General features: G+C 37.4%; 1 protein-coding gene across 2 annotated transcripts in view; it reads left to right on the top strand.

Moving 5' to 3' along the window:
- TRPM7 (transient receptor potential cation channel subfamily M member 7) overlaps nucleotides 1-20657 on the top strand; it is a 61266-nt gene that overhangs the window by 20269 nt on the left and 20340 nt on the right. For both annotated transcript variants that reach the window (XM_075431348.1, XM_075431349.1), the window contains exons 2-18: nucleotides 1882-1961; nucleotides 4335-4373; nucleotides 4843-5041; nucleotides 6730-6943; nucleotides 7484-7608; nucleotides 9450-9621; nucleotides 10480-10654; nucleotides 11887-12010; nucleotides 12912-12984; nucleotides 13263-13363; nucleotides 14253-14387; nucleotides 15755-15808; nucleotides 16361-16501; nucleotides 17476-17610; nucleotides 18198-18478; nucleotides 19042-19270; nucleotides 20479-20634. In XM_075431348.1, the coding sequence (XP_075287463.1) occupies nucleotides 1882-1961; nucleotides 4335-4373; nucleotides 4843-5041; nucleotides 6730-6943; nucleotides 7484-7608; nucleotides 9450-9621; nucleotides 10480-10654; nucleotides 11887-12010; nucleotides 12912-12984; nucleotides 13263-13363; nucleotides 14253-14387; nucleotides 15755-15808; nucleotides 16361-16501; nucleotides 17476-17610; nucleotides 18198-18478; nucleotides 19042-19270; nucleotides 20479-20634 (2433 nt within the window). The remainder of the gene's footprint in view (nucleotides 1-1881; nucleotides 1962-4334; nucleotides 4374-4842; nucleotides 5042-6729; nucleotides 6944-7483; nucleotides 7609-9449; nucleotides 9622-10479; nucleotides 10655-11886; nucleotides 12011-12911; nucleotides 12985-13262; nucleotides 13364-14252; nucleotides 14388-15754; nucleotides 15809-16360; nucleotides 16502-17475; nucleotides 17611-18197; nucleotides 18479-19041; nucleotides 19271-20478; nucleotides 20635-20657) is intronic.

Here is a 20657-nt window from a genome sequence, read left to right on the forward strand (position 1 = left end):
CTTCGATCTCCTGCTCCAAAGGAGAAGGGGGGTGGAGTGGAAAAAGAGGGTAAAGCACCATAAATGTGATAGAATCCTTCGTAACACTCTGCCTGTAATGCCTAATATCCTGTTTTTCCCTTGCTAGCCTTCTTTCTTTCTCCTTCGCCACAGTATTCTTTCCTACATATAGGGAAAGTAGGTAGGACAGTAGTGAATAATGGCTTTGGCTATTAGTTCCAGGTGTTTAAAATATTCATTTAAATGTAAAATACATAGTGTGAGCGCTCATTCTGTTGTTTACAGCTCCTCTTCCCTGCCATGATTCTTATTCTTCCCTGTGGATTGTGCATCTGCCTTTCTTGTATCCTCTTTTCTCTCTTGGGAAGTGCCAGTTCCCTGCAACTTTCCATCCTCCTTGAAAGAGGCTGGCGGCCCTCTGAACGCCAAGGCAGAACCTGGAGCAGCAGTTTGTTGCCATCTTGGCAGCTTCACAGTCATTCATTAAAAAAAAAATTGGAAGGAGATTGTGATGAATAATGTGGGAAAATCTGCTGAGTCTGGGAAATGTTTTGAAAGAGGATGGGCAGTTGAGCAGTTTTCCAGGGGACCTATATTAAAACTAGCTGGTACACTCTTACTTGTAATAATTTCTCTGCATTATCTTAAACTGATCTTGAAATTGCAGTGAGTGAAAAACCATCCATCTTTACTGGATCTTCTGTTACAGATCTGGAGAAAAAATATCTTAGTTTCTTCATAGCTTCCACAGCCCTCCATTTAAATACCTGGGAATGATGTACATTAATCTTTCTCCCCCCCCCCCCCCGTTGTAAAATATGTAAATTGTAAAAACAGGTATGAAGTTTCTCATTTTTTTATAGAGGTAGAATGTAAATGTAGAACAGGGCATGCTGTTGGGAATGAAAAAATTCTAATGTAGTCGTAATAAGGATTTAAAGCAATATTGGGTAAGGTACAATCTAGCATCCCAAGATTTCTTTCCTGTTTTTAATTGCTAAAAATCATGCCTGAGTTCCTTTTCCAATGTATTCCTGAAACATGACATAGGCATTGGGGGTTATATGTATTGTTTAGCATGTAATCCTGAGATTATCACGTAAGATAATGTTACATGGTTGTGTAAAGCAACTGAAATTAAATCGTGTCTTGCTATTAGAGTAGGTGAGCATTTGAGGACATAAACTTGCTAAATTTCATGTTTTGTAATGTATTTCAAGTTTAAGCTTTAAAATACAGCTTAGAGATGCTAATTTAATTTGTTTACTGAAATGAAGAATTTCTTGATGAAGAACGAAGGTTGTCACCTATTTATTGCCACGAGAATAAATTGCTAATGTTGTTAGAAAAATTCCTTACCCACAATTTCAAGTTGAAAATCTGACTTTACTAAAGAGGTTCATTGTTATCTCAATGCGGTGCAGTTAATTTTAAAAAATTTTACCTGATTCCACCCTCCTTCCTGCACCCACCCCCACCCCCCCGCAAAGTAGGTAAACAGTGTGTTTTGAAACAGTTTGGGGTTTTTTGGTACATCTTTATTTGCATATTGTAATTTTTTTCTATTTAAATGTTAGCTTTGAAAAATATTACTTTGGATTTTAAGATATTTGTATATAAAGTAAGTTCCATAAAGTTGAGCCAACCAGAAGCATTAAGGCAGTGTGAGATGCTTTTATAGGGTCATATATGGTTTTGTTAGTTTTTGGGAGACAGCAAAACATCAAATAATAATTTGTCTTTATGTTAGACACTACTTGCCTTCATCTTTAAATGAAAAAAACCCCTTATGTTCTATTTCTTGTTTCCTTAAAAAGCATTTTTCGTTGCCAAGTTGTATGATTTGTATTTTATAAAACTGTTACACTTTTTATTTTTCAGTCCCAGAAATCCTGGATAGAAAATACTTTCACCAAGAGGGAGTGTGTGTATATTATACCAAGTTCAAAAGACCCCCACAGGTAAATGAGAAATGATGCAAGAATTTATTGCTGCTTTTTGAAATTAAAAGTCACTATTGTAAAGAGAGTGCTTAATAGATTTTTGGGTAAAATACTGTCTTTAGTTCACTTTTTCATGACTGGACATTGTCACTCTTTGTGTCTAGCCTTTTTTTTCCTTTCTCTGAAAGTACATTGACATTGCAGAAATCTCTAAATAATGTTCCCCTGCTCTCTTTGCTTCTTCTTACCAGTCCTCCTGCTGATGTCTATGGTGTGTCTACAGTGTGGGGGTTTTGTAATTTTTTTTTTTGGTGGTGTAATTCTGAAGTCAGAAAGTCTTAGAGATACACTTTATTGGAATTTAAAGAACAGAACTGTGATTGTAGAGTGAAGTGTAAAAATAAACCTGACTGCAGGAAAAAGGGATGAAGAATTCACAGAAGAATAAAGAAAAATAAGATTCATGGTGGGAGGAAAAATTACAAAACAAAGGCTGAAGAAATATGTGCTGCCAGGGAAGACAGATAAAATAAGAACAATTTGGATATCAAAAGATTTGATGTGGTGTCTAGTAATTTTTCATCCTGAAGTTCTGTAAGGAAAAATGAGACTGAAAAATGGGGAAATATGTTTCTAGAGGGGAAGCTGAGACTAATGAAGTATATTTTGCGTATCTCACGTGCTGATTTTACCTTATGCTAAATTAGAGATGTGAAATCAAGCAAGTTAGTGATACCTCTAACATACCGAATTTGTAGAATTTACCTTCACTAAGTGTTATACGTGTAATTTAAGAGTTCCTACGGTGGTTGAACTTGATGTGCATAGTCATCTGTGTCACAGATTAAATAAAGTCAAGTTGAAAATAGAATCAAAATTGGTATTTTAAGGCAGTTTTGTCTCTCCAAAATGTTTGCTATTGTCATTATGGATTCCAGATCAGCTTTCTTTTTCAGTGTCGTATATTTGAGAGCAGCTGAGAAACTTTTTCTTCTGAACTTCAGAAAACTTCTATTTCAGTCTTTTCTGTGGAAAAAAAGTTACAAATCTCTTTTGTTCTATTGGGGCAGAGTATTATTTTTCTTTAAAGAACTTTGGTTTTAGGCAGAAAAAGAAGGAAGTAAATGCTGTAGAATTTTTAAGTTATTGTAAATAATTCACCACATTGCTTGAAACCATGTGACATGAGAACCTTTTAGAATTTATAGCCAGGATTGTAGCACATGGAAAATTTGCAAATGCAAACAAAGTAATTAGGAAGCTGTTAAAATTTCCAGAGCATTTCACAAGGAACAGAACGATCTTCAACACTTGCCCTTCTAGTTTAACCCATTTGTAGCATTCAACAGGCTTTACAACTTTCCCATCAGATTTTGTCCTTTAGGTTGTAAGGATCGCTTACTCTTGTTTGTGAATTATGTGTAAATGAATCAAATGTGGACAGGAGTATGTGGTATGTTTTGTTGATCTGTATCTTTTAGTATAGATAATTACACTTTAGTAACTGTTAGAGAAGGTCTAAAGCTATAGTTCAGTATTAAAAACATAGATGATTAATAGCAGAGTAACTTCTGTGGAGGACAAAATTACATTGTTTATGCTCAAAGTCTGAAAGCAGTTTGACTACTGTAGCACATCTGTATTTGTATGCTTTTGCATACTAGCTGTTAACCATGATTGGTTAACTGCTGCTTACAAAAATTATGGGAAACAGTGGTATAAATTTATCTGCCGCGCTAATTTTAAATGTTAAACAAGCTGCCAGCAGGAAAACACAGAAAATGTTGAAGTTGGAATAGGGTAGAATTGAGGAATTCTTTTTATATAATAGACTTTATGTAAAGACACTACTGTATAAGGTTTGTTCAAATATTTTTTTTTTTGTACATGCAACTCGGAAGTGATCAAATAACCTTCGCGCACAGGGGTAGTTCAACTTGGGTGTGTATTAGAAGGATGGATTTGCAGCATAGATGCAACAATGTATAGTTAGAATCTGAGACCAAGCAAATGCTCCCCTGTGAGTAACTTCTCAGCATCTAGCACAATGTTTCAGTTTGAGTAGTGCAGGTACCCCAGTCGGAAAGATAGCTGGGCTTCAGCTGGTGTTGATGGTTCAAAGCCTGAAAACCCATTTGAAGTCTCAGGGCTGAAGCTTTTGCATGTTTATGTTTTTACTTGCCGAGTATACTGCAGTCATGTAAAAGACAGACAAGTTACCATGTTAAAAACGGGCAAACTTGAGCAGCATGTTTTAGGTTTACTGGAGACCTCTTTTGTTCAGTAATCTTTCTGTAAGCACATGAAGTGGTGTGAGTGGTGTGTGTTGCCCCCCATGCCCCCTTAAAATTGAAGCTGAAGTTTACTCGTATATTTAAATATTTCTTATAGATGCCTTCCAGGATGTCAGATTTGTCAGCAGCTCGTCAGGTAGGAGTTCTTTTTAATTACAAGATTTATGAATATTTTTTTCCATTAAATAAGCACTTCCATAATAGAGTTTTAAAAAGTTTTAATCAATATTGCAAATGACAAGCCGGTGAAAGTTTAGATATAAAGCAAATATAACTAATGGAATACATAGATCACAGATTTATAGATGTTATATAAACTATTTGGCTTCAAAGAATCATTTTGCTGTATCCTGACTACTCAGTTGCTTCTGGCTTCCAACTTGCTATCTCAGTGAGCTTCAGTATTTTGTGTAATAATTATGTATTTTGATTCTTGCTATAAATATTTATGGTAACAAAGCTTGCTCTAGAAAAGACGCTTATATAATATTTAGAATCTTTGCTTTCTAAATCTGATGTGTCTCTGTTATAGATAAAAGAAGTTCTCTCTTTTCTTCTAAGAGTAGTATTTACTCAAGTATTCTAAATTATATGGTTGGGTCCAGATGCTGTTGTGGTCGCTTGGTCAGACAACACGCTTGTTTTACTGCAAGTCTTGCTATGAAATACTCCGATGTGAAGCTGGGTGAAAACTGTAATCAGGAAATAGAAGAATGGTCAGTGGAAAAACATACAGAACAGACCTCTACTGATGCTTATGGTGTCATCAACTTTCAAGGTGGCTCTCACTCGTACAGGGCTAAGGCACGTATGATGTTTTCTTTTTTTCTTACTCTGAACATGTTGGATGCTTAATTTAACTTTTGAAATTGAAGGCTGGAAACAATGTTACCCATATTGTGACAAACCATTACCCTCTACTATTCTACTGTTTTTTTTATTGTAATCTGAATTATTTCTAATTTCCATTTTTAAATTTCTTTTTAATGACAGAAGTTGCTCAAATCTATCAGAATTGGTTATATACATGTACAGGCTTACTTTCAAATTACAAATGGTGACAAGAATTCGTAATCACTTCAGCAAAACACTACATTAAGAATTCAGTGTCACTGTTTCAGACTTTGAAAACATAGCTTACTCATGCTGTTTGCTTACTCGCTACTGTTAAATTTTTATAGGACGTGTTAAGTAACATGTGCTATCTTAACCTTTACTCATAATATTCATAATTTTCAAACTCTGAAAAATAAGATCGGGGACAGATGTGGAATATGCTTCTTTAATGGATTTGTTGAAAATTATTAAAGCATAATCATACTGATCAGAATAATTAATTTGCAGGGGAGAAGAGAGTAGTTAAAAACAAGCATACCACTAAATTGAAATTTTGGAAACCAGCTCTTAATTCACAAGTGCGCGTGTACTGGAGAGGCTAGAAAACTGGGCATTCTGACATATTCTCCGCAACCATTTTGTGAAGGATTTCTGGTTGTGGTAGAAATGATGTAAAGCTCACACAGTTACGAGCTGCAAGGCGTTCTGATACAGTGTGGCTCCTGTGGCCAAGCTGAAGGGCTTGGATGAGGGAGCTGTGTTCTTTACATGGCCATGGCCGGCAGAGCCCTGAAGGAGAGTCCAGTGCTCTAGGGCAGATCATCCCTGTGGAGAGAAGGGCTCTTAGCAGAGTTCTTTTATGTTTGTAATAGCAGTGTATGTGTTCCTTTATATGCTTAGATAGCTTAAAATTGCTGCGAGTCCTTTTCTAGGAGTACAGAAATAGCAAGCTGCCTCTACTCACTTCTGTGCTTAGTTCTGCAGAGTGCTAGTGGGGTTGCTAAAATTGGTTTATTGGAATAGTGAATTTTTTTGTATTTAAAACTTGATTCAAGTAGGGCTTAATTTCTGCATAATGTCCCCTTCTCTATTGAATAGCTCGTATTAAAGATGCAGCAGTATTTTTAACTGATCAGCCATCTACTTAATCTTATGCTGTAAAACACAGCAAGTTAAAGTGCTGCTAGTTTTGATGTTTTCTGTTAAAGAATGTAGCTTTCCTTCCCACTAGGAATGGGGAAGGAAAAGTGAACAACTGTCTTTCTGTAAAACTTTTCGTAAGAGATATGCAAGCCTTTCCCCAGTAGATGGCAGAACTTTTAAAATATTTCTGAATTTCATCTAATTTAGAGATGATCACATGCTTTCGTAAAGATTCATTTGTGCCAGTAGGATGGAATGACATAATCTTTTTGTAGTCGTTCCCTTTCCAAAACTTGCTTTCAAAACTGCTAACTGTGTTGCCCTTCGTTCTGGAGGACATAAAGTAAGCTTGTTCATTTATTGCATCTGCCATGTCTTGAGAAAGTGAATTACTTTTTCCATAGCCAGGAATGGAATAATATATCCTGAAATACATCCTGGTCATTCTTTTTGCTCATTGATCCTGTGGTGATTTTTTTAAGAACCCTTTAACTCTCTTCTTGCATCCGCAGTATGTGCGATTGTCATATGACACTAAGCCTGAAGCTATTCTGCAACTTATGCTTAAAGAATGGCAGATGGAGTTGCCGAAGCTTGTTATATCTGTACATGGGGGCATGCAGAAATTTGAACTTCACCCACGCATCAAACAGTTGCTTGGCAAAGGTCTTATTAAAGCTGCAGTAACAACAGGAGCCTGGATTATAACTGGAGGAGTGAACACAGGTAAAGAAGTACCAATGAACGTGCACAGTTATCTGGATTATGGTTTATAAGAGCCAAAAGATTTGATGGATGCATGGCTTCATCTTAAAGTAAATTTGAGTGAGTATGGTGAAGTGAAATTAAAATAGTACATTTTGAACGTGTGTAGTTAGAAGTGGGCTGCTGTTTTGTCCTGCAAAGAGAAACAACACAAAGGTGGGGTTTTTTCGGCTTGTTTGGTTTGGTCTTCAGGTGGGTTTTTTGTCTGTGTTTTATGGTTTTGTTTTTGAAGCTGCAAGAGGAAAAACTTAATGCGATTTAAAACAAGTACAGTAATATACTGGAAAGTCTTTGGTCCTTACTAGGCTAGTATTTATTTTGTTGAATTACTTATACGTAGTACTTTTGTTTCCTTCTAGTACATGTAGTATGGTCCTTTTTCTTTGGTGTTGTGTCAGATAAGTTCCCAGAGCCTTAAAGGCCCAGTTAACTAAGAAAATAGTTTTATTTCTTAATAAGAAGCAACATTCAATACATTGAAACCTTTTTGTGCACAAACAGGTGTTGCAAAACATGTTGGTGATGCTCTAAGAGAACATGCTTCCAGATCATCTCGAAAGATTTGCACTATTGGGATTGCTCCATGGGGAGTGATTGAAAACAGAAATGACCTTGTTGGAAGAGATGTAAGGATAATTTACCTAATGGAAATAATGATTTACCTGACTTATTTTTTAACAGATCCGCTCAAGCGTGTTTTTTCACGTGCTTTGCATCATTGGAATACTTGTTTTACTGTGAAGATACATTGACATCTGTGATTTATGCAAGATCATTAGTGTCAACAAGTTGCAAAATGCAAATGTGTTAGAGGAGGAGCTTCTTCCCAAGTGCTTAATCCTTTTTCCACCCTACTGATATTTCTGAATCAAATAACAAGAATATTACAGTATTTCAGAGAGTTCACGTTTACAGAGGAGAATAAGTTGGAAAATTTTCATGCAGAGTCTTCAATGTTACTCTTTGCCAGAGCAGTCACAAGTTTTCCCCAAAGAAATTCACCAAGGGGAAATCATGCCTGACCAATCTGATAGCTTTCTACGATGGCATGACTGGCTGGGTAGATGAAGTGAGAGCCATGGATGTTGTCTACCTAGACTTCAGCAAGGCTTTCGACACGGTCTCCCATAACATCCTCCTAGGGAAACTCAGGAAGTGTGGGTGGATGAGTGGTCAGTGAGGTGGATTGGGAACTGGCTGAATGGCAGAGCTCAGAGGGTTGTCATCAGCGGCGCTGAGTCTAGTTGGAGGCTGGTAACTAGTGGTGTCCCCCGGGGGTCAGTACTGGGCCCAGTCTTGTTCAACTTCTTCATCAACAACCTGGATGAAGAGCTAGAATGTACCCTCAGCAAGTTTGCTGGTGACACCAAACTGGGAGGTGTGGTAGATACACCGGAAGGCTGTGCTGCCATTCAGCGTGACCTGGACAGGCTGGAAAGTTGGGCAGAGAGGAGCCTGATGAGGTTCAACAAGGGCAAATGCAGGGTCCTGCACCTGGGGAGGAACAACCCCATGCATCAGTACAGGCTTGGGGCAGACCTGCTGGAGAGCAGCTCTGCAGAGAGGGACCTGGGTGTGCTGGTGGACGACCACGAGCCAGCAGTGTGCCCTGGCTGCCAAGAAGGCCAATGGGATCCTGGGGTGCATTAGGAGGAGTGTGGCCAGTAGGTCGAGGGAGGTTCTCCTTCCCCTCTACACTGTCCTAGTGAGGCCCCATCTGGAGTACTGTGTCCAGTTCTGGGCTCCCCAGTTCAAGAAAGATGAAGAGCTACTGGAGAGAGTCCAGCGGAGGGCTACAAGGATGGTGAGGGGACTGGAGCATCTCTCCTACGAGGAGAGGCTGAGGGAGCTGGGCTTGTTTAGCCTGAAGAAGAGAAGGCTGCGAGGGGACCTAATAAATGCTTACAAATATCTTCAGGGTGGGTGTCAGGAGGATGGGGCCAAGCTCTTTTCAGTGGTGCCCAGTGACAGGACAAGGGGCAGTGGGTGCAAACTGAAGCAGAGGAAGTTCTGTCTGAACATGAGGAAGAACTTCCCTCTGAGGGTGACGGAGCACTGGCCCAGGCTGCCCAAGGAGGTTGTGGAGTCTCCTTCTCTGGAGATATTCAAGACCCACCTGGACAAGGTCCTGTGCAGCCTGCTGTAGGTGACCCTGCTTCGGTAGGAGGGTTGGACTAGATGACACACAGAGGTCCCTTCCAACCCCTATCATTCTGTAAAGACACCTTTTCAAATGATCTTCTCTCTGTTATCCTTCAGAACAGAATTCTCTTGTGATATAGTAATTTACTTTCTTGCACAAAGTTAAGAGCTACAGATGTTGGTGTATCCGGACCCAAGGCGTGCTTCTATGTGTCACTGGTTCTTGTTGAGCCACCCGTTCTTGTGTCTAGACAAAATGTTAAGTTTCACAGAAACAAATTTGAATCTTTATAAGTAAAAGATATTGTTGTATGCTTATACTTAGGTGGTCGCTCCATATCAAACCTTGTTAAACCCATTAAGTAAACTAAACGTCCTAAATAACCTTCATTCCCATTTCGTTCTGGTGGATGATGGAACAGTTGGAAAGTATGGAGCAGAAGTTAAATTGCGGAGAGAACTGGAAAAAACTATTAATTTGCAACGGATCCATGCAAGTAAGTGATTCTGATGCCCGAGGGCTGAGCGTTACTGTGCTTTAGTGAAAAAGGTACTTGCAGCAAACATCCAAATGAGAAAATAGAAAAACTAGTCTTCTGTTTATATTTCAAGTCTGATCATTTTGCAAATTTAAACTGATGCTTTGGACCCTAGGTGTTGCGGGTAGATTTAGAATTTCTCTGGGACCAGAGAGGAGGATTATTTCGAATAAAGTTGTCAGTTTTGCTTTGATGAAGCAAATGTATGTCACTGGAGTTATTAGTATGTTGTCAGGCCTTACTAGTCTGATCGATTCATGTTTTTGACACTGATCACTCTCAATTTCACAATAGAGCAATTGAGTTTGTCAAACATCATCTGTGTTTGTGTAAAGAAGCCATGACTACTTCTGGTGTTTTCCCGATTATGGAGCAACACATGTGTTTTTCCTGTTCTAGGAATTCTTTTGCAATACTCCCAGTCAGTAGAGGGTTTCCATGTAACTGTGTTCAAATCGTATACGTGGTGTCATCTTTGGAAACTGTTTGTGGGAAGGTAGGAAGGGAGTTCGCTAAAGAGAAAATGTTCAGTTTTCTGCACTAGTTCAGGAATATTTCTATGAAGAATCTCTTCTGTTTTCTAGACTGTATTCCGTTGTATTTATCAACTTTTTTGCCGTGCTTTCCCCCCAGCCCGAAGTATAAACAGTGCTTGAAACTGTGTATTAGCAACAGTTAAAGTCTCTCAGGCAGCATTTAAATTTTTATTCAATAGAAGGGACATACTTGATTTATTAAATATGTAAAATCAATCTTAGCATTCCTGATACACTCACAACATTGTCCGTTTTTTATTCTTTATTTACAACTTTATAGGAATTGGTCAAGGTGTGCCTGTGGTGGCACTTGTGTTCGAAGGCGGCCCCAACGTCATACTTACAGTTCTAGACTTCCTTCAGGAAAGTCCTCCTGTGCCGGTGGTAGTATGTGAAGGAACTGGTAGAGCTGCAGACATACTGGCGTATGTTCACAAGCAAACAGAGGAGGGAGGGTAAGTGCTAGCACTGCTAGCCAAGCTGTCAGTCATGCATAGATGGGTTTTGGGACCATTTAAAGAATTTGTGTAAGAGCTTTTTCTGTGGAAAGACAAAGGCTAAAAGTGGAGAGTGAAATCTTGCCTGTGATGCAGCTTTCCAGGTTGGCTGCAATAATAGCTCTGACTAAAGACCAAGACTTCTTTTCTAGTTCTAGGTTTCTCCCACATACCTTGTACCAGTTGCAGCAAATTCTGTAGCATATGCTTGCTTTAGCAGTACTTACAAAAAGGATAGGAAAAGTGTACACACCTGTATCCTAAATTAGGGGAAACATCTCGTGTGTAACTTCAGTTAAGTACCGTAATTTTGTTACCCATTGTAATTAGAGGAGCCAACTGTCTGTTTAAATGCTCTATCTGCTTCAGCTTCAAATTTTAACTAAGCCACAGTAACTTACGTGATAAGTGTGACTGTTTTTAAGTGTGCACAACAGTTTTGCTCAACAGAAGTTAGAGCTGACCAGATGTTGCAGAGATGTGAGAATGACATAGAGAATAGTGTGTTACCAAACTGCTTGAAAAGGTCGCTTGACTACATTGAATGGAAATATTTTTATTCAATTAGCTGTTGTGTAGTAGTAACTTTTCTGAAAAAGGGTCAGAAAGAGTTTCTATATTATTTCTTCTGAGTAGTCTTTGAACTTTTTACACACTTCTGTTTAGTGTAGAAAACACTTGTCTGTTTTAAGTGTAGTTTCAGATGATGAAAGGCCTGTGCTTGAGCTCTACAACACTTAGTGATTTCTAGTTAGTTGTCAGACTTGCATAAATAATTAAACATATTGGGCCCTTGTTGCAGGGACTGCCTCAGAACCAGGAGTCAAAGATCTAATGTAGCAGTTAAACCAAACAGCTTTGTCCATAGTAAGGTCAGAAGCAGGTCTTATTCAGAAGGGTGAGTACTTAGTATTTTGTGTCAGAATCTTTTAGTTGAGAGTGTCTCAGAACTGGGTATGGGAAGGAAAGGGAGAGAAGCTGAGTTGCTTTTAGGAGGCAGTAGTAGAAAGTCATAGATTAAGCAACCTGTACCTCTTTCTAAAGGTTACCCAAGATTTTGCCACTGAAACAGTAATAAGCTTATATATCGCAGGACTTTGAATGGACGTGTTGAAACTAATTAAATGTGTTGTTGTTCTTCCTGTTCACGTATAACAATGTGTTTTCTTGTTTGTTTGTTTCAATCTCAGGAATGTTCCTGAGGGTGCTGAGCCTGAAATCATTTCAACCATCAAAAAGACTTTTAATTTTGGTCAAAGTGAAGCAGTTCATTTGTTTCAGACGCTACTGGAGTGCATGAAAAAAAAAGAACTTGTAAGTAGATCTTGCCATAAAAATTTTTTGTGCAAGGTGCATGCATTTGTGGATACAATATTAAATCATATCTCAGTGTTGTATATGAGCAAGAGTCATTCAAAAATCTGTTCTAGACATAGTGGATCTTCCAGTTACAGAAGATAGTTAAATACAGTTTTCATGTATACTTTATCTCATGGTCAAGAGACACTTAATTCTTGCGATTATTTCTGGTAATCTGAGTTTGCTCTTGTTTCCAAGCCTACTTGTTTTCAGATTACTGGATTCTGGTTTCTCTATAGCTTGTATGTATTGTATATTTGGGTTGCTGTCATTTTTTCCTTGCTTTGAGTTTTTGAAAACCTTGGAACTTTAGGAGTTGGTGTTTTTTTTTGATTATGACTGTACTATCAAAGGTCTACTATCACTGCATGCTTAAAGCAAAAGCACTTTATAGAGCTTAATGTGTAGCCTGAGTTCAGATACTGGTGTCTCATTTGGACATCCTATTGTGCTGTTCTGAGGTTTAAAATCATCATATTCGGCTAAACATGTTTGCTGTCAGGTTAGTCTCATAATCTAGAATGAACTAGAGGGGTAACCAGAATACTGTGCAGTGTTTATAGACAAGAGAGGATTGTAATCATAGTGGGAGAAGAAGTTCGAATTGATGGAAGAGTGCAAAAGGTTCCTGCTATGCTTTTTCTCATAAAGAATTGTCTTATGTGGCACCCAGTTAGGAAAACAAAGCAGAGTGCACACTAAAGGTAAGTTTGAACTGAGCATAGGCTTAAATTGCATGGAAGATAAGGTGACTTTTAAATGTATTTCAATTTCTGACATAAAAGACTGGAGCTAATGAGCTTTGCCTGAAAACAACTTTTAAAATATGTTTTCCCCATTTTACCCTTTTGGACAGATTACAGTTTTTCATATTGGGTCAGACGAACATCAGGACATTGATGTTGCAATACTTACAGCATTGTTAAAAGGTGAGGCTTTTAATTTTAAGAGCATTTGAAATCCCCAGCGATTGTTGTTCAGTGATTATATGATGAATTATTTATAAAATAATATGATCTGTAGGAATCTTTAGTATTTAAGCAAATAATTATCTACTGTGTTTTCTCATTGCATAATACTGTAATGTGTCATAAATGATGAAATATATTGTATAACGGTGATAAGATTACTTGATTTGGCCTTTTTAGGAAACCAGAATGTTTATTATCGTACATTTTAATTTTTTTTATTGTTTTTGCTTCTTAAGGCACGAATGCATCTGCATTTGACCAGCTTGTTCTTACACTTGCGTGGGATAGAGTTGACATAGCCAAAAATCATGTTTTTGTTTATGGGCAACAGTGGCTGGTATGTAATGTTCTGGATTAAGCAGAATGATATTTTCTAAAAGAGAGAAACTCAACTTACTGTAAAGAATGGATCTTTTGACTTTTGTAGAGAGAGACTGTAGAATACCAACACATTTATTTTGAGAACAGCACTTTTTGCATACTGCATGGTCTTATGGCTGTTTTGTTATTGTGTAGTTGAAAATGGTCCAAAAATTTTAGAAATGTGCTGTGTTCTGAATAACTAGGGGAGAAAAGACATTGCAAAAGGTGGAAGCTGAATTCATGTTAGTCAGATGCTCTTTCTTCCTTACAGTTGCATGGTCACAGGAAGTTCTTACGAAGCAGCTAGTAAAATGCACTGCTGGCAACACTGCAGTGCCTTGCGAGGGGGAGGACGAAACATCTGTTTCTTGAAGGCTGCAAATTAGTTTGAAAACTACATTGTGGGTCTTGCCTTTTTATATTACTGTAAAAATAAAACACAATCTTACGTGAGTGTGAAGTCAAAAGTAACACTGTAAGGCTTGTTGACAGCAATGATAGTTCTGAGCATTTGTCTTTGAAGCAAATTGAGCTTTAGATGTTTTACATCTTTGTGTTTTATCCGATACCAATCTATGAGAACAGCTTAACTGTGTTAAACCAAATGTCTACGTAGTCCCATGTACTGTGTCGGTAGGAAATACTTACTGATGAATTCTTCAGAATATTCTCTCATCCGGTAGTTGTTTGAAGTTCAGGGGATTTTCTGAACCAAGGGTGACATCTTTGTATTTGTAGGCATATAAGGTTTCCTCAGCCCTGTACACGAATTAGGTTGATGTGTAATCTAAGTACACATACTTTTGTGATGCCCTGTTTTACTGGTTCTCTCCAGGCTCTACCTTGTTACTTATTTGTTGTAGGTTGGCTCTCTGGAACAAGCTATGTTAGATGCCCTTGTGATGGATAGAGTTGCATTTGTGAAACTTTTGATTGAAAATGGAGTAAGCATGCACAAATTTCTTACAATTCCTAGGCTGGAAGAACTTTATAACACAGTAAGTGAATGATTGCTTTTTAAGCTACTTTTAGAACAGCTTTTTAGTTGCTCAATGTATTGTATACTGGTTCGTGTGCACCAGTCTGAAGGCCATGGGGTGTTGATAGAACAGGCTCCCTGGCCTGAGGTTAGTGTTGAGAAGTGTATGCTGTCTGGCTGCTTTGTAGTGCCACAGCTGCTTTCTGGCTCATCAGAAATGATGTCAGCAATAGTTTGTCAGCAGGACATTCATCTGTGTCAGATGTTGGGGATAGATACTAAAGAGAAAATTGCAGCCTTGTGGAGCATATGAAATGTGTAAACCACAGTGGGGAAGAGAACAACAGAAAGTTGTCAGATGGGTGAAACTTCTGCACAAAATATGAAGTCTGTAGATAGTATTGTTAGGGCTTCATAAGATTAATTCTGTCTATAGCATTAATGTTATGATAAATAGTTGTAAAAACAGTTTATTTTGTGAACCTGCATAGTTACAAATATTACTTAGAAAAATTTTGTTGTTATGGGTATTGACTTAAGAATTTTATGGTAGTTTTGTGTAACACTAAGTGTCTAACAGGACAAAATAAAAAGCCTTCCACCAAAAAGTAGCTAATGCGAGTAGTACACAAATATGACTTAGGCTTATGTTGACATTCTCCCTATTGGCTTTTGACAACAATAACAAAAAAGGATTTCTTGAGCTAATAAAGCTCTGTAAAGGAGCCCACATAATTATCGTCTTGTTATTTGTTTAGTTTTGGGAGATTTTTTTTCATTAACCTTTTATGGTGTTGCTTTTACACACTTGATGTGCATTTAAATGAGTTCTGTATGGGAGCTAGGGTAACCGTATGTCTAGAAGCGTAACACTTCATGTACTCACAGGAAATCAGAGAGGGAAGAAAAATCCACTTTGGTAAAAAGAGAGAATGTTCAGACTAAAAATTTAAAAAATAAGGAAATTTTTACTATGGCTCCTGCAATACTTTAAACAGGAATAGTAGTCTGTGTGTGTTCCTGTAAATTAAAATCTTTATTTGTTAAAACTTGTCCCTAGAATACTATATTTTAATAGTATAAAAAGCCCTTAGTGCTGCTTTTTGCATTCTGGGTGGGTTTTTTTCCTTTTTTGGACAAACCGTGGATGCATTAATTATGTCCCAAATTAAAACAGAAGTAAAAGGAAACAAAAAAGGAAATAGTCTACAGCTAATATGGTGGTTTGAAATATTTGCATTTATTTGATGGCTACTGTTTGTTTAAAAACCAGGGACTTTTTTTAGCCAACGTGCAAAGATTTTTGGCTTTTACTGTGATCTTCTCATGTTGTCATTGCACTCTAATTTCTCATTCCAAATTTTTCCCCCTTCTTTTTTCATAAAGAAACAAGGCCCAACTAATCCAACGCTCTTTCATCTTGTTCGAGATGTCAAACAGGTATGCTGTAAATGTAAAAATCTGTTAAACTAGCAATATTAGTTTTTTGATAATTTCTTATGTTTTACGGTCAATTTAATCTTGGGTTTATTAATTAGGTGTTGTTCTAAATAAGAAGAAACATCCGCAGTCATTCTGTTGTTTCCAATACTTGCCATTGTATACTTAGTGCGCTGCTTCCAGAAAGATGTTGAACCTTTGATGAGTGTTGCCTTTTTCATCTTACTTGTGATTGTTTTGCTTTTTGAGGAATTGAAATCTGATACTTCCAGCTAGGAGTAATTTTGGCAGTTAAAACAATAGACAAAAACCAGTCTGCACAACTCCCCCAGCGGAATTAACATCTGCCCTGCTAGGGGAGATGATACTGAAAAGAAACTATAACCTTGTCTTTTTTGAAACTGACAAATACTGAGCTGTGTAGATGAGGTTTTTTTATCATTAAAGATTTGATTTGATTTTTATTAAGAGCTCTGATGTAACATGTAGAAACACTCTAAGCAAGTTTAAGATTATAATTTGAATAACTAAAAATATCTCTTGTATTCCTAGGGAAATCTTCCTCCAGGATATAAAATCAACCTGATTGATGTGGGGCTGGTTATTGAATATCTGATGGGAGGAACCTATAGATGCACCTATACAAGAAAACGCTTTCGAGCTATATACAATAGTCTCAGCGGGAACAATCGGGTATGTGGTAGTTGGATAACAGGACGTGCTGATTCATGTGTGCTCAATTTAAAAAAAAAAATCTATGTATTTTGGAGAAAAATTGCATCTATATTGTTTTGTTCTTCTTTTCAGTGGACTGTATTTTTAAAGGCAATAGTAATGCCTATAAGGGCAGCTGGTTTGGGGGTTGAGGGCAAAAAAAAGGTTTTGTTCTCCTGCTCCGTGTTCTAGCATACCTAATTTCCTTATCTGTTACTGCCTTTTTTCCTACTCACAGGGGAAGAATGGGCACTAAACATGCAGATTGACTAGGACTTGGGATGCAGATATCTTAGCTTCTTGTAAAACAGAAAGTGCAACTGCCTATTTTGTGACTTCTTAAAAAAAAAAAAAACCCCACAACAAAAAAAACCAACAAAAAACTCACTTGTTAAATATCCAGTGAAAATTCTGGTTGTTGCTGTTTTATAAATTCATCACTGTTTCAGTAGCAAAGTAACTGTTTAATTGATCAACTAAGTATCTAGCCATAAACAGATGGTTTTATAATGCCTAGTAAGTAGGAGTAAAGAAAGTGTTCATCTGGTTTGGAGAAAAGGAGGCTGAGGGGTGGCCTCGTGGCTCCCTACAGCTTCCTGAGGAGGGGAGGTGGAGAGGGAGGTGCTGAGCTCTGCTCCCTGGGATCCAGTGATAGGACTCGTGGGAATCATTCAAAGCTGTGCCAGGGCAGGATTAGACTGGACGTTAGGAAACATTTCTTTACCAAGAGGGTGGTCAGACACTGGAATAGGTTCCTAGAGAGGTGGTCGATGTCCCAAGCCTGTCAGTGTTTAAGAGGTATTTGGACCAATGCCCTTAATGTGCCCTTAACTCTTGGTCAGCCCTGAATTGGCCAGGCAGTTGGGCTAGATAGATGATCATTGTAGGTCCTTTCAAACTGAGATATTCTATTCTATTAAACCCAATAAAACCCCTTCTTATTCTCATTACAGCGATCTGGGCGAAATCCTTCAAATACTACTCCTCAGATGTGTAAAAGCCATGAGTCTTTTGGTAACAGGGCAGACAAGAAAGAAAAAATGCGCCATAATCACTTCATCAAAACAGCCCAGCCATACAAACCAAAGGTACAGATGTGCGAGGGGAACATAGTGGGGTTTATTTTAAGCAGTTAAGAGTGGAGAACCTGGTTGAAATCCAAATGCTGCTGAAGTGTGAGTAGCAGCAATTTCACCCTTGCCTTTCTACTTGTTTATAAACTGTCTAGCATGTTTACAGGATTCTGTAAAGAGTGTTTATTCTTCTGTATAGTAGTCTTCTGGATAAGCTGTGATATGTTGGGGAGCAAAAAGCTTATCTTTGGCAAAGTTGTAGCAGGGAGGGGGGGAGCTCGCATGGCTTTGTAGACAGAGCAAGATTTTGCCACGTGTTACCGTAAGGAGTCTCCATGAGTTTCCTCATTTGTGTGTAGGTGTATTAGTTACTGCTTTTCTTTTGATCTATAAATCAAAGTAATTCAGTGTACCAGTTATTAAAATGAATTGAACTCTACAAAAGTTTTTGAACAAAAGTTGTAGCTGCTTTTGAAGTCTTCAGAAATTCTTTTTTCTTTTTATAATTTAATTTCATATTGGATCACTCACCATTTTATTTCAAGTTATGTAATGACAAAGTTTAGAGATTTAAAATGTAACTTTCTGATTTTATTTTGAAGATTGACACTGGTGCAGAAGAGGGAAAAAAGAAAAGAACCAAAGATGAAATAGTAGACATAGATGATCCTGAAACAAGACGTTTTGCTTATCCTCTCAACGAGCTGTTGCTTTGGGCGGTGTTAATGAAGAGGCAGAAGATGGCCCTGTTCTTCTGGCAGCATGGAGAGGAGTCCATGGCAAAAGCCTTAGTCGCTTGCAAAGTGTATCGTTCAATGGCATATGAAGCAAAACAAAGTGACCTTGTTGATGATACTTCAGAAGAATTGAAACAGTATTCCAAGTAAACTACATTTATATCATGAAAGATCTTTTCTTGAAATTTGCAATAAAAATAGTGGGCTATATATGAACAAAACCCAAACTGTTCTCCTGGCACACTTAAAGACAATTCTTTTTTGCAAAAAAGATTAAGTGGCTCTCTAGTAGAATTTTTACTTAGAGAGCTGTTACAAGCAATGATTTATAGTTAAATTATTTATATATTAACCTATAATGTTATGATATTTATATATAATACATATCAACATGACATTTATGTAAGTACATAAATACTACTAATACTTATCATTAAATTAAAATGGTACTGAGTGTGCTACTTACTTCCATGTAATTTCTTTGCATGTTTAAACAACTGTTTGTAGCCTGCATACGTTTTTAATAGAAGTCACAGATTCATGTGTTGTAGTTACAAATTCCTGTACAGTATATTTGTACAGAAGGGACAGGTAATAGTCCATTCAAGTTGTGCTACTGAATATTTGCTTGTACAAGAAAATTCAACCTGAACTCAAGTTCATTTCTATAGATACTGGATTTTGTTTTGTTGGGTTTTCTTCATTCTAGTGAGTTTGGTCAACTGGCAGTTGAACTGTTAGAACAGTCCTTCCGACAAGATGAAACTATGGCAATGAAATTACTAACCTATGAGCTTAAAAACTGGAGCAACTCAACTTGTCTGAAGCTAGCAGTGTCGTCAAGGCTTCGTCCGTTTGTAGCACATACTTGTACACAGATGTTGTTGTCAGATATGTGGATGGGAAGGCTGAACATGAGGAAGAATTCATGGTACAAAGTAAGCATTGTCGCAGTTTATTGGTATAAAAAAGGATTAACGGAAGTTCTGTTTAAATGGAAGGAAAGCATGTGTTTAAATGCTATTAGCATCAAGCTTTCACAACTATAGCTTATGTTAATAAATACTGTAAAACAGTCTCTTGTAACATAATCAAAACTGTAAGTATTTATTGTTAACTCTTCTTTTGACACTCTATTATCTTTTCAAATAAGGTACAGAAATATAGAAGGCAAAAACCAGGCAAGTAGCCTTTAATCAGAGGCCTAAAGAGATGATGTGAATACTAACCCACTACTAAAACCATAGTGGTAAAAAACATTAACAGAGAGAAAACCTGCTGTAAGAACATAGTTTCATGCATTTTGGCTTTTTACAGGCAGCACATAAGACTTGATGTAGAAAAGCTTTGTATATGCCCTATTTTGGAGGAAGAAACTGAGCAAAACGATGGCACAAAATGAAGCAAGGGTAGGCAAATTGGGGATAGGTTTTCCGATGGTGTCCTTTGTGGTATAGATAAATTGAACCAAAATGGGATTTACCTGTTTCTTTGAGATGGTGTACCAAAACCTAGTTGTTCCTAGGAATATAATGAAAGACAGCTTTCCTGCAAAATATCTACAAGCATCATTTAACTTATGACCTACTAAAATCCTCTTTAACTGATTAACCACTTTCTTGCTTTGTAACAGGCCAATGACAATAAATAGCTTTCACTTACTCTCTTCATCCATACCTTAGCTCATTGTACTACCATAAGTTGAAAAAAACCCTAAAAAACAAACAAAACACCCACCCTTCAAAAAAAAATTCAACCAAAACCTTCACTCATATACGATTTCTAAATACACATTGACAGTACACATTTCTAGAGTTTCTGGGAGTGGATTAAAGAACAGTGTAAACAGAACATCTCTGGATCTTCAGGCTTGGAGTACATTCTTTCTAGTGGCTTTTAGTTTTGGGATTTGTTGATTCTTCTCCTTTCCTGTATCTTCAAGTCAAGGAACACTCTGTATATGTGATCTTAGCCTCTTCAGTGTGTATGTAAGTAATAACAACTAATTGTTTTCTACTTTTTTCCCCTCAATAACAAACAAGTGAAATTTGGGTAGTACATTTTTGGAGGATATTCTGTGTGTTGGTGTATTCTGACACTTTAATGTAGCTGTGAACTATTTGCACTTAGTCTTCATCTTTTCCAGGTGATACTGAGTATTTTACTCCCTCCTGCTATACTGCTGTTGGAATATAAGACCAAGGCTGAAATGTCACATATTCCTCAATCTCAAGATGCACATCAGATGGCAATGGATGACAGTGAGAACAACTTCCAGAATGCAGCAGATGAAATACCTATGGTAATGTGGGGCAGGGGGAGATA

The sequence above is a fragment of the Opisthocomus hoazin genome, chromosome 10, assembly GCF_030867145.1.
Source record: "Opisthocomus hoazin isolate bOpiHoa1 chromosome 10, bOpiHoa1.hap1, whole genome shotgun sequence".
NCBI classification, from domain to species: Eukaryota; Metazoa; Chordata; class Aves; order Opisthocomiformes; family Opisthocomidae; genus Opisthocomus; species Opisthocomus hoazin.